At 30.8% G+C, this 14,829-nt stretch overlaps 1 protein-coding gene across 2 annotated transcripts; it reads left to right on the top strand.

The window, feature by feature from the left end:
• Positions 1-4,221: 4,221 nt before the first annotated feature.
• On the top strand, positions 4,222-11,930 carry LOC123218402 (putative receptor-like protein kinase At3g47110). Of its 2 annotated transcripts, XM_044639855.1 has the most exons (7): positions 4,228-5,241; positions 5,464-5,535; positions 6,730-6,801; positions 8,109-8,180; positions 8,544-10,541; positions 11,018-11,392; positions 11,542-11,930. In XM_044639855.1, the coding sequence occupies exons 1-6, from the start codon at positions 4,239-4,241 to the stop codon at positions 11,374-11,376; spliced, it is 3,576 nt and encodes a 1,191-aa protein (XP_044495790.1). In that variant the 5' UTR covers positions 4,228-4,238; the 3' UTR covers positions 11,377-11,392; positions 11,542-11,930. The 2 variants fall into 2 exon arrangements, with proteins under 2 accessions (XP_044495791.1, XP_044495790.1); XM_044639856.1 differs by lacking the exon at positions 11,542-11,930 and having other exon boundaries at positions 4,222-5,241; positions 10,961-11,189.
• The last annotated feature ends 2,899 nt before the right edge of the window (positions 11,931-14,829 follow it).

Genomic DNA, 14,829 nt, shown 5'->3' with positions numbered 1-14,829 from the left:
TTTTCTTATGGAAAATAACCTGGAAAGGTTCTTGATTGAGGAAGTGATTTTGGCGCCCCTTGAGTCATTATCAGCTAAGCAAAGCCAACTAAAGCGGACAATGTTAAAGAGACTAATACTAGAATTGATAAAACCATAGAGGTAACTACAATATTATAGTAAATTTAACGAACCTCTTAAATAGTGATAAATTCAAGTTTAATTCAATGCGAATGAGGGTTAGTTAGAGTTTGGTTTAAATCTAAATTGGTTAGCTTGAAATGAAGCTCATTTTACTCAATGAGTGAACAACATCACCGAAAAAAAAAATTTTGATTCTGAAAAATTTGTCAAAAAAGAAAAAAATCATTTCTAAAGAAGAAGAAAAATTGCTGATGAGAAGAATTTCGGTACGATGAACTCAAGCGGCTCCCCTATGTAAATCTCATCTTTGTAAGACATGGAAGCCTAATGATCACTTAGCATTTTTCTTTATTTAAATATGGATCCTTAACGTCTGATCTGTATTACATTACCAATATGGCGTTCCATGTTATGATTTGTACTTTAGAATTCTATTGTTCCATTTTATAAGTTTATGGACTAAGAAAAATGATTCCAGGATTTAATAATTTGACAGCTCTTGAAAAATTAGACAAGAAACTAGCTTTTCCATGGAAATTTGTAGGCAATCTGATTTATAAATGAGAAAAAATCACAAGACCTCCACATATACTTCCTAACTTAAACTCAAATCATATGAAAATGACCTATTTATTTCCAAGATCTCATTTTCTCATAAATTGTTTAAAGTATAAATTTGTTGTTTTAGGATACATTGTGAGACCCACTGACAAATCTTATATTGACAAAGAATGAAATGATATTAAGTATATGTGTCATATTGTTTAGAGATGATAAAACAAAATTAGTTGACCAATGAAATGAATAATATCATCGGAGGAGATTTGAACAGAATTCTGATCGAATTGAGTTGTCTTGATTTGGATCCACCCCTAAATTTTGAAGGTATTCAAACTTTATTTTTCTTTGTGAACATAGAATTGTAGTGAGCAGGGTCTCCAAAATATTTATCTCTAGCTAGAAGGAGCACCAAGTTTTGTAATTAGGCAAATGTGAAATGTATTATTGTAAGGCAATAAATCATACGATTATATAATTAAATGTTATATGAATTAAATAATAATAGATCATTTATTAATGATTAATATAAAATTACATTTACAAATATAAAATCATGAACTTTACGTTCAAAATTGACAATAACTTCACATTGGTCAGACAATTTAAATCAAGATGTTACATATATAGTCATTTTATAATAAATGATTAAATTAAAAAATTAAGTGCATACGTGCGAGGAATAATTTGGGATTTAGTGAAGAAAAAAAAGATAGAATAGAATTTCTCCCTCAACTTTGTTTCAGTTTTTTCAATCAAATTGTAGCATAAGTTTCATTATATTTTATGAGTTTATTAAAAATAAAACTATGTATATTTGGTTTTGAGTTTGGATAACTAGAGTATATACTATCAAGTGATTATGTAATTTTAAATTAAAGATAATTTAACACATAATCATATGATATACATCAATCTCTCACAAGTCTAGTAATTTTAGAAATAAAAATAGTTTAGATATGTATGATTTCAATCAACAGAAGAGAAAAGAAATCATGTCCATTTTATGTATAGACACACGCACATACATACGCAGAGTATTGAAGAACACTTTAGTTAAGAAAAGTCATTTGTAGTGTCACTGAAATTTCTGGCTTCCATAAATTCTCAAGCAGATAGCTTGACTGGGAAACTTAGGTTATTTTCATAGTCTCCTAAGTTATCAATATAGTCAAGGTAATTTTGGAATTACATAAATTCGTCCAAGTAACTTGCTTGACTTGAAAAATTAGATTATGTTCACAATCCTTTTAAGAAAAAAGTTGATTTTCTTATGGAAAATAACCTGAAAAGTTCCTTGATTGAGGAAGTGATTTTGGAGCCATTAAAGTCATTATTAGCTAAGCGAAGCCAACTAAGATTAATACTAGAGTTGATAGAACCATAGAGGTAATTACAATATTATAGTAAATTTGACAAGCCTAATTCAAGTCTAATTCAATGTGAATAAGGTTAGTTAAGAGTTTCGTTTAAATCTAAATTGATTAGCTTGAAATGAAGCTTATTTTACTCAACCAATGAACAACATCGCCCAAAAAAAAGAATTGTTCAAATTTAACAAAATTGTCAAAAAAGAAAAAGAATCATTTCTAAAGAAGAAGAAGAAAAATGGCTGATGAGACGAATTTCGATATGATGAAATCCAGCAGCTCAGATCATATACGTCCCTTTTGTAAATCTCATCTTTGTAAGACATGGAAGCCTAATGATCACTTAGCATTTTTCTTTATTTAAATATTATCTTTATCGTCTGATTTGTATTATTTTACCAATATGGCGTTCCATGTTATAATTTGAATTTTAGAATTCTATTGCTCCATTTTATAAGTTTATGGACTAAGAAAAATGATTCCAGGATTTAATAATTTGACAGCTTTTGAAAAATTAGACAAGAAACTAGCTTTTCCATGGAAATTTGCAGGCAATCTGATTTATAAACGAGAACAAATCACAAGTCCTCCACATAGACTTCCTAACTTAAACTCGAATCATATGAAAATGACCTATTTATTTCCAAGATCTCATTTTCTCATAAATTATTTAGGGTATAAATTTGTTGTTTTAGGATACATTATACGACCAAAAAATCTTACATTGACAAAAAATGAGAAGATATTAAATATATATGTCACATTATTTAGAGATAATGAAACAAAATTAGTTCACCAATGAAATAAACAATATCATCGGAGGGGATTTGAGTAGAATTTTGGTCGAACTGAGTTGTCCCGATTTGGATCCACCCTAAATTTTGAAGCTAGTCAAACTTTATTTTTCTTTGTGAACATAGAATTGTAGTGAGCAGGGTCTCAAAAATATTAATCTCTAGCTAGAAAACTACAGGAGGACCAAGTTTTGTAATTAGGCAAATGTGAAATGTATTATTGTAAGGCAAACATTTCTTCTTCAAGCACCATCATTGTTGACTTCTTAAAGCATTACGTATTGGAAGGGTTTCTGTAAATGTGAATGGGAGGTTTCTCACCTGACTGATGGACATACGAAAGGAAGTGTGAGAAACAAGCACAATTAATTATGAATTCATTGATCCGTCTATTGTTGGAATTGTTGACCACGTCTATTGTTGGAATTATTACAAAGCCAAAAAAAGAAAACCATTTGACAGTGAGTCCAAATTATGTGATCCCATTCACACCTTTTAATAATTGAAAAAAAAAAAAAAAGCTTAAAGTGGGATAGATATGTATTACGTGATGACTTTTCTCTCCTTCAATCAAAACCCATGCCTGTTAGAAGGAATAGAAAAATGGGATAACCTTATTGTACATGGTGACTTTTTTCTCTTCAGTCTAAATCATTGTTGACTGCTTCTGCGCGCATTCGTGTTAGAAGGGATGAAACAGTCCAATATGAGGACTAAAATTTCAAGATTATCATCATGGTGATTATATAATATAATGATGTATTTGCTTTAACTTTCTCTTCAATCTTGGTTTTAAAGTAATTATACCTTTACGATGAGAAGTGTTTCTTCAAGGAAAATCGTTCAACTAAGCAATCAAGGAGCATTTTTAGTTTGTCTAATGACAATAAACGTGGGTAGACTTTCCAACACCTGGTAGTAGGAAGATCTCTCTTTAATAGTATTTTATTTTAGAATCTTTCAAAAAATATTTTTTATTCTCTTCTAGAGAAAGATTATTTTCTCCTTTCCAATTGAGGTATTTCCATTATTATAATATTTCCTTTTAATCCAATAAGAACATGATTAAATCCTCGTATTCATATTTGTGTGAGAAATATTTTTTATTATCCTGTATGATTGTAATTTCTTTACACAAGGCCACCACCAAGAAAGAAAAGGGAGGGAAGACATAGATATACACATACATAAATACCTACATTCTTACATATTGTGTCTCATCTATTTAATTATTTTCTCATTTCATTCACATCTCACACTAACCTTAAAACCAAAGTTATATCACTATTTTATTTCTCTTCAAGACTTTGAAGTCAAAGTCGTGCAACTTCTTTTTACTGTTTTTCTTCATTATGGAAAATAATAATTTATAAAAACGGTGTAGAATATCATTATGGGTACATGTAACTCCACTAATCCACCTCTATATATATATTGCTATTACTTTTGTTACATTGACGTGTATACAAAACCTTGTCCTCTCATGGAGAAAAATCTTTCTCTTTGCTGCTTATTCATAGCTTTCTTTCTTCAATTTTCAACACTTTCCTTTGCCACTTTCAACATTTTCACAGACCAACAAGCTCTTCTTGCTTTAAAAGTTCATATTACCCATGATCCTACCAATTTATTGTCCGCAAATTGGTCCTCAGCTACCTCCGTTTGTAATTGGATTGGCATCCGTTGTGGTGCCCGTCACCATAGAGTTACAGCTTTGAATATTTCTTACTTTCATCTTACAGCCACTCTTCCTCCTCAACTGGGAAACCTGTCTTTCCTTTCGTCTCTGAGCATTCAAAACAACAGCTTTCATGGCGCTATCCCTGATGAGTTGGCTCGATTACGTCAACTCAAGCACCTTCAGTTGAGTAACAATAACTTCAATAATATAGAGATCCCATTATGGTTGGGGTCCTTAACTAAACTTCAGTTCTTGGGTTTGAATGAAGTCAAGTTTTCAGGGACCATCCCAGAAGCCCTAGGTAACTTGTCTTCACTTGAACGACTACATCTTGATCACAATCAGCTGTCGGGCTCCATTCCCACCTCCATCTTCAACATATCTTCACTGCAAGTACTTAATCTGTATCATAGCCAACTCTCGGGCTCCTTCCCTTCCATCTTTTTCAACATGCCTTCGTTGGTACGTATTGACTTGGGCGATAATGGACTGTCCGGTGGACTCACTGAGACTAATTTTGATAATCTTCCTAGTTTGGAAATTCTTTACTTGGATGGAAACATGTTCAGCGGCCAAATACCATCCAATTTATCAGAATGCAGAAACTTGCAATCCTTTGCCTTGTCGTACAATTATTTCACCGGAGCCATGCCGAAAGAAATTGGAAAATTGTCTCAACTTAGAGAGATATTTATTGGACACAATAGACTCCAAGGTATATGCTATAATATTTATTTTATGAGTATTGTTACTATTGACACATATAATAATTTGTTACTATATAATTAAATAGTTTTAAATTAAAATTAAAATAATATTTGTTCATATAATAATAAATCATTATTTATACATATAATTTTATTATAATTTTATTTCTAATTAAGCCTCGAAATTTCTAACTAATATGATTGCTCAAATAAATTTTCTGATTTTGTAGGAGAAATTCCCAAGGAGTTAGGCAATTGTACACAACTGGAATCATTAATGCTTCCAAATAATCAGCTCACAGGTTAGTAATTATTTTTTTATTATTTTCTCTTCAATGCGTTTAGATTCAGATTGAGCATTAATATAATAAAAAAATTAGTTCACACATCAACTAGTTTGATTGTTTGGTAGGACTGGTGACATTAATATGCAATAATTTAATTTTTAAATTGGGTTTTAATCATGTAATATTATTATGTAATTAGATGGCGGTTGAATTGATTCACTCCAACTATTGAATTATAATTTGATATTATTCATTTTATTCAATCTAATCTAATAGTTGAAATAGATTTTAAACATGATTTGTAACGGATTTGGCATTAGTTTCTGACCAAACTAGCTGGTCCAATTTGGATTTTGAAACAATATTTCTAAATTGAAATAGCATTATATATTTGGGATAATAACACCAAAAAGTAGCGAATTATCATTTTTTTTAAATAAAGGGTATCAAACTTTATTTATTTTTATTGAATGGATTGAAATTTCATATTTTTTTATTGAATGAAGCAAACTTTTAGATTTTTTAATGAAAGGGAATAAATTTTCACCTTTTATTATTAAAGGTAGGTGACTAATCACCTTGTTTTTTGAGACAAAATAAAGCAAATAATTCTAATTATGTTTGTTCGATATATTCAATAATAAATACTGAAAATTTTATCCCATTTATAAGAAAATTTGAAAGTTTGTTTTTTTAATAAAAAAATATGAAATTCTATACATTCAATTGAAAAAATTTTGATCTCTTCAATAGAAAAAATGTGATAGTTCGATATCTACAATTATGGTTATCCCTTGTAAAAATTGTTGACCATTAAAAATTACATAATTAAAAATGTCGAATAATGAACACTTAAAATATTATTGAAAAAAATTCTCATGTAGACAATGCCCACTCTTTTGTTTTTATTTTATGTTATTTTATTGTTTATTGTATCATTTAATGTCAAAAACAAAGAGCAATCACATGTATACACAATTTTGAGTATACAATTGGATATACATATAATATGTCATTATATGAATAGATGTTATTTTATCATTAATTTCAAATTACTCAATCACATCATGATATATTAACTATATATCTAATTATGTACTTAAAACTTTATGTATTTGACAAAAAAAAATCAGATAACTTTCAGCCTTTGACAAGAAAAATTGGGAAATTGCTTGTTTTTAATGTTATCCTGTTCAATTATTTTCTCAGGAGCTATTCCGAACGATATTGGAAACTTAATTCAACTCTCCACCATTTATCTTGACTACAATAATATTCAAGGTACGAGTTATCTTGACACCCATTATTTTCCATAATTTACATTATTGTATTATCTTTCAAAGTTAACACATCATGGATCATGTGATAGCCTTTATCATTTCATATATAAAACTTTCCTCTCTTTCCACTAGAGGTGATATCAGTCAAACCGGTTTCGAATCCATATATGAATCAAGACTGAAGTATTCTTTTTTTATTGGGATAATGTTTTTTTTTCTTTGATGACTATTTTTTTTCTCCAATATTACTATTCATCAATTCGGCGGACTCAAACTTAAATTCATTTTTCTAGATTCCAACTCATATGTTAAAATTTATATATTTAAAGTACCCTCAAACATTTTTTGAATTTTTAAAATCTCTTGAAAATTTTCATTAGCATCTCTAATATTATAAAAAATTAAGTTCTCCTCTAAAAAAACGTTGTTTTGAAAAAGAAAAAATAAAAAAAGTAAAGAAAATAATAATAATAATAAATAAGAAAATATAAAGAATAAAAGAAAAAAGAGAAAATAAAGAAATTTATGCAAAATGACTGTAAGACCTTCTCACTTGATAGAATTTATTAACAAAAATAAATGCTAGATGATAATGTTATTTTTGAAACTTAGATGGTGAGAATTTGTGATTTTAACAAACCTTAGGTGGGAAATAGCGTTTTTTGGCCTATAAATTATTATTGCCGTTACATATGCCCCACATAATGACTGAAATCTAAAAATGCTTCCACTAAACTTTCGATAAGATTGTATATAACCCTCAATTTGTTTCTCATGACATTCAATTATCCAACACAAAAAAAAAAGATATTGTCTAACATGTCATATTCAACATACCAGCATACGCGAAATCTCCTAAATATTGTATATGAAAAGCAAGACATATAAAATGACTTTCATGCAACTCAAGAGAGACCCCATATAGTTTTACCGTATATTCAACTTTTTGATAGGGAAAATAATCGTACACCTGTATTATTTTGGTTGATTTATTAAGATCCATTAACTTTAGAAATTAACAATGACTCCAAGGCAGCAAGCTTTAAAAAGAAAAACAAACAGAAGGATATTAACACTTATAGGCAAATCACAAGGGAGATATTGGACATGTAGTCATCCCACATTGTTTAAAAATGATAACATAACATTGATTAAATCTGAAAAGCAAAACTGTGGCAAATTGAATAATGTCTTGAGAATAAACTAGATGTCACAAATATTCACAATTCTTAATCTAGACTTTTCTGTTTCTCTTTTAGATTAATCATTTTTTATTAGATGAAATGAGATCTTTGAATTAATTCACAGGACCATTGCCAAAGGAAATTGGAAATTTGACTCAGCTTGAGCAGATGTATATTTCTGACAATAAACTCCAAGGTATGATATACCCAATTGGATAATATAAATACGGGTGAATTTAATCTGATTTAAATTGAGCTTAGGGTTGGTTTGAGCTCAGATTGAAATATAATACCTAGTTCGGACTCATTCAAACTGGTGAACAGTATTACTAGATGATTGACGACGATGTAAACAATATCATCGGAGAGATAAAATGTGTTGCTAACAAGATAAACAATGTCATCTAATAAAAAACAAGCTAAGGCATCAAGCTAGAGCTCTTGCTTGAAATCAACCCATTCAAGCTCAAATTGGATCCAACCCTGAATAAAAATATATATTTATATTGTAAAATATAATTAATCCATCAAATGATCAGCTCTCATATTTAATTTTCAGGTGAGATTCCAAGTGAAATTGGAAATCTTCATAATCTACAATATCTGATACTTAGTTATAACAATTTAGTCGGCGTGGTTCCAACAACTCTCTTCAATATATCAATGATGAAACGACTTTCTGTTTTGGCAAATAAGCTCTCTCTCTCAGGAATTCTTTCTTCAAACATTGAACTTCCAAATCTTGAAGCTCTTTACTTGGGGTCTAATGGTTTTAGTGGGAGATTTCCGAACTTTGTCTTCAATTCTTCCAAGCTCTCTAAACTTGATATTTCAGATAATTCATTCTCGGACTTCATTCCTACTACAATTGGAAATTTAAGAAATCTTGAGTGGCTTGTCTTATCTGATAATTTCTTGACATCTTCTTCTCCAAATTTGAGCTTTCTTTCCTCCTTGACACTTTGCAAGAATTTAAAACATTTAGGGTTGAATGGAAATCCATTGAATGGCATTCTGCCTAGTTCCATAGGGAATCTCTCTATTTCTTTGGAAAGTATTCAGATGATTAACTGCAATATTACTGGCAACATTCCCAAAGAAATAAAAAAGTTGAAAAACCTGATAGATTTGCAGTTAAAAAACAATGAATTGACTGGATCTATCCCAGTTACACTAGGTGGACTACAAAAACTCCAGGGTTTGAACCTTGGAAATAATAAATTAGAAGGGACCATCCCGGATGAACTTTGTGGATTGAATAAATTGTGTGACTTGCGATTAGATGGTAACAAGATGTTTGGATCCATACCTGCATGCATAGGCAATCTCTCTAGATTGAGAAAACTGTCGTTGGCCTTCAATAGGTTAACTTCTTTCATACCCTCAACTTTATGGCACCTTGAGGACATATTGCACTTTAATTTGTCATCAAATTTTCTAAATGGGTCTATTCCATTAGAAATTGAAGCCCTGAAGGTTGCGGTAGATATAGATTTGTCAAGAAATCTTTTGTCTGGCAATATTCCAAACAATATTGGGCGCTTAAATAATCTACAAAATCTATCCTTGGGATATAATAGATTAGAAGGCTCGATTCCTGAATCAATTGGCGACCTGACAAGCTTGGCCTTCTTGGATTTATCTAGGAACAATCTCTCTGGAGACATTCCTATGTCTTTAGAAAAACTTGTGTATCTGAAATATCTAAACGTGTCTTACAATCGATTAAGTGGCAAAATTCCTGAAAAAGGATCATTCGAAAACTTTTTGGCTGAATCTTTCATGGGAAATCTTGCATTGTGTGGTTCTCCAAAACTACAAGTTCCACCATGCAAAACAAGCAGCACTCATCGGAAATCAAGGGCTAAAAGGGTTATCATATTGATTGTTTTACCACTAAGTATTGCAGTCACTGTCCTGATTCTCCCTTTTGTGCTAACTAAAATCCTTAAAAAGAGCACAAAGCCACCCACCAATGTTGAGATGTCTTCACAACATACATGGAGAAGAATTTCTTACCAAGAACTAATGAGAGCTACAGATGGATTCAATGAGAACAACCTGCTTGGAAGAGGAAGTTATGGTTCAGTTTACAAAGGAAGACTTGATGATGATGGTATGGATATTGCAGTAAAAGTGTTTCACCTACATTTTGATGGAGCAATTAAAAGTTTTGAAGCTGAATGTGAACTTTTGAGCAGTATTCGTCATCCAAATCTTGTTACAGTCATTAGTAATTGTAGAAATGATGATTTTAAATGTCTGATACTCGAGTACATGCCCAATGGAAGCTTGGAGAAATGTTTGTATTCTGAAAATATTACTTTGGACATTTCACAAAGGTTGAACATAATGATAGATGTCGCTTCAGGTTTAGAATATCTGCATTTTGGTTATTCAACTCCCATTGTTCATTGTGATGTCAAGCCCAACAATGTGTTGATAGATGAAAATTTGACCGCCCATTTGAGCGATTTTGGCATTGCAAAGCTCTTAGGTGAAGAAGACTCAATGACTCGAACACAAACCCTAGCCACTATTGGTTACATGGCACCAGGTAATTTTTCTAATTCTACATTTTCTATTATGTTTTCTTTGTGATATAAATTTACATGAACAAAGAACATAATTCAATTTAACAAGCAAGATCTATGCACAAGTTATAAATTACTGAATAAGAAATCAAATTTATAGAAATACCTAATTGAGTTGTATCATTTAAATCTAGCTGTTAAAATTCACATAATCAGTCTTCCTTTTCTGAAACCACCTTGAATGACAAATTTTAATGGATAAAACTGTTATGTTAGGGTTTCAAAGATGGAACTTAGCTAGTAGGGATTCAATAAACATTAAAATCTATATTGATATCATCTACCTAGATTAAAACATGGAAGCTTATCTCCAATTAATGTTAGCCAATATTAATAGATTTTCCAACATTCTTTGTTACTGATTTTTTCTCTCTCTGAGTAGGATAAAAAGTTAATGATTTATACATCTGACAAAGGAAGTACTTGTGATGACTCCCAGAATATGGAAGAGAAGGGAAAGTATCTAGAAAAGGAGATGTTTACAGCTATGGTATTATGCTAATGGAAACATTTACAAGGAAAAAGCCAACAGATGAAATATTTATAGGAGAAAAGAGCCTAAGGAGTTGGGTTGGTGAATCATTATACAGCACAGTGATGCAAGTCTTGGATGCAGATTTGCTAATAAGGGATGATGAACATTTCTCTAGCAAGGAGGCATGTGTGTCTTCTATCTTGAGTTTGGCTATAGAGTGTACAAGAGAATCACCATTGGAGAGGATCAACATAAAAGAAGTGGCAGCAAGACTCATCAAAATTAGAGTCGAATTTGCAAAAATTGGAACCAGAAGAGGCTAGAGAGTTTAAAATTTAGGTTAACTTCTTTTTATTTTCAGTGATAATAATAAAGTTTTAATCCAGATTATTAGCCTTAGCCTTTCACTTTTCTTTCAGCTTTGCTATATGTTATTTAACTTTTGGCTAATTGGTTTTTGTTGATGTCAAAAATGTCACATTGAACAGGAGTCATGGTTTTTGGTCAGTTTTAACCATTATCTCTCTTTCCCACATGAGACGTCTCTTAAAAGCAAAATTGTAAAGTCAACAAAGGTCAAAGTGGACAATCTCTTGCAATGGTTTAATATGTGTAGATCAAGGCAACATCAACAATTTTGGTTTGTAGAATGAAATGGATGAGTCAACTGCCCATGAATTGAACAGCCTGGAATTTAGAGAAGCTATGTCTGAAGATAAAGCAACCTTCAACTTTTTCGAGGCCTGTGATGAGAACTAACAAGAAGTGCTCGTAATGAGCTTTTTAAATTTGATAGATCTTAATGTACTAAAGACAAAATTTAGGGGCTTTGAAAATGTTTCCCATTTCTAATGAAGATGAAAATATTTTCATTTATTAAACTTCTTTTTTTTTTGTAATATTAAAAACCACTAATCTTTTTTTCATTTCCTTCATCGCAAAATCATTTTTCTTCTATTCATTTTGATTTTAACAACAAAGTTAGAAGACAAAGTTCCTGTCAAATTTCTTACTGATGGCAGTCATAAAATTGGAGATTATGACTGCTTATTTTCCTTGAGTAGGGTGGATTCAATCCAAGATTGCATGCGATTCTTCTTCTCCTTCTACTATTTCGGTTATTCTTCTTCTTTTTTGACAATTTGAACAATCCAAACTTAATTTTGAGATAACTATTTCGGATTTAAATAAAACTTGAACTATCTTTTATTTAGATTCAATTCAACTCAAATCCATTGTATCCTTTAGTTTTGTAGTTATTAATGTACACATGGTATACTTAGCAGCATATCTCTTTTCAGTGACACATTTAGCATGATTGAAGCCCGCCATTGTTGGCCCAAAGGCTTTTAGGATGTGGATGGATATCATATTTGAAAAGGCCACCTGAGCCCATAAAATGGTTCATAGGATGATGTATAGTATCAAGGTAACCTTATCTATCATGTTTTAATAAAATTATATATACTTATAATAAATATTATTTTAGATATCAATGATGATATATCTTCATGTGGATAGATGATTTTGAATTAAGAATAAAGTAACACTCAATTATATGATGACCCATCATTATTAATATTTATCGTAAATGTATATGGAATTGCTCTTTGACCTCTATTTTTAGAAGTCTATTGCTATTATATATAAGTTTACATTTTAACGTTATGTACAAGTCTATTGTTGATGTTGTTTTTAATGTTATTGTTATTAGAGGTGGATTCAAGTCAAACCACCTAAAGAAAAGTAAATTTGAGTGTGGTTTGAATCCAAAACAAACAGTTCAAGCTTAATTCCCTCAAAATGGTGAATACTAATATCAAAGAAGGAAAAGCGACATTAGAGAAGAACAATTATCAAAAAAAAAAATATAAGAGAGCAAGTTGAAGAAGAAAAATAATTTCTAATGAAGCAAGCTTCGGTTCAAATACGCCAATGAGGTATTAGTCTCAAGCTTGAGCGCAATGAGATAATCCTTCTTTAGTTCAAACTTAACTAGTTTAAGTTGAACATCAAGCTAAGTCCAAATTGTCTTGACTTAAATCCATCCGTTATTATTATTCCATCAATGCAAAGAGAAATGTTCCCGCAATTTGAATTAAAACGGCCCCTGATGGTAGGACTAGATCGGCTTTTAGGTGTGGGCACTATGATCGGTGGATAAATGAGCTAGAAATTAGCTTTTGGATGCATTTCAAGTCGTGTCCAACTTATCCTCAAACCACATATGAAAATGATCCATCTACTTCAGAGGTCCCATTTTTAATAAATTGTTTAGGAGACATTTCGTGGCCAAAATCACTTTTTATACAAAACAGAGACTGAGAGAGATGACAGCTTCATGGTCCACTTCTTGGGGCTCGATGTCCATCTCTCTGTGCTTGTGTATAAACAGGAAGAAGGCCACCAATCCTTTCCTTTTATGTAATTAGGGACTTGCTTGTAAGTTGCAACAGCTTGGTCACTAGACAAGGCCAAACTCAATTATTAATATTTTTCTTTATTGTATCAAGAGACTCTCTGTGATAAAGGCTTCAACACAATTGTTTATGCCTTATATATGTAGAAATGGTAAGTACTAATAGGTATAAATAATAAAATGTATCATCATATGATTGAGTAATCTAATTATTTATTTTATTTCTATTTTAAAATTACTCAATTACATGATTACATATTAATTTGTTTATATCTATTGATAACCACTAATCGTACATGAAGTATTATTGTTAGTTTAGTTTGGTTATGAGGAACTCAACCTAAATTTCAATGCATAAATGCCTTCAACTCACTTCACCGAACACCATTTGGTTTCTCAACCAGTCAAGTACTAACATTCAATCCTGACAAATGGTATCAAAGTTTAAATTATTTTACATTATTTTGGTGATGAGGAACCATTGCTTAGCAAAATTTGACCACTAAGTTGGTAAACCTTCAGACAAACTCAATAGTTCACCATTAGAGTCTCACACTTCAAATTGAATCTATCAGAATACGCTAAGGTGTGTATGCAAGTCTATTTACAAGAATATGAAGTCAAACCTAGATTTTCTAACTCTATGTTTGAGATTTTATATCATAACAGTTGTTCTACCCATGATGGGCAATCATTTCACACCCAACGCTTACTTTGGATAATTAAGACTTTTTCATTTATCTTACAATATATCCATGTGTTATGACATAAGATATGAAAAAAAAAAATCAATAAATTGTTATGCAGAAACTCAAGTAATTCGTAATGAAATCAAGCAATCAACAAATAGGGCAAGAAGAAAATGATACAAAATTTTTGTGGAAAAATCACCGACAAAGGATGAAGAATTCATTATTCAAAAATTAAATTACAATAAGATTGCAAGGGATTGACAGTCCTGTTAAATACCAAGTGTGTAACTCAAAACCCTTGTTACTCAAATCCCTCTTCGAACTTAATAATGAATTCATGAACTGCAGAATTTGTATCTGGGATGAAATGGTCGTTCCATTTGATGGAATGTCCATTCCGAACTGAAATGACCAAAACGCTTTTAAACAAGCAATGAATAACTAGTGGAATGACCTCATTTTGATTTGATACAATATCTAAAAACACTCGGTCACCTCACCGAAATGCCCATTCAAATACTGAGACTCTTGATTCTTTATTTGAAACACATGTTCCTAAATTTGAGTCATGATATCTAACCTAAATAAATAAGCCAACATAATGTATAAGATATTGAGAATATCAAAGAGATAAATTTTGTCTCAAATTATTGAGGACACAATCC

Source organism: Mangifera indica, chromosome 6 (genome assembly GCF_011075055.1).
Source record: "Mangifera indica cultivar Alphonso chromosome 6, CATAS_Mindica_2.1, whole genome shotgun sequence".
Taxonomy (NCBI): Eukaryota; Viridiplantae; Streptophyta; class Magnoliopsida; order Sapindales; family Anacardiaceae; genus Mangifera; species Mangifera indica.
The sequence above is the reverse complement of the archived record's forward strand: the minus strand, read 5'-3'. Positions and strand labels throughout refer to the sequence as shown.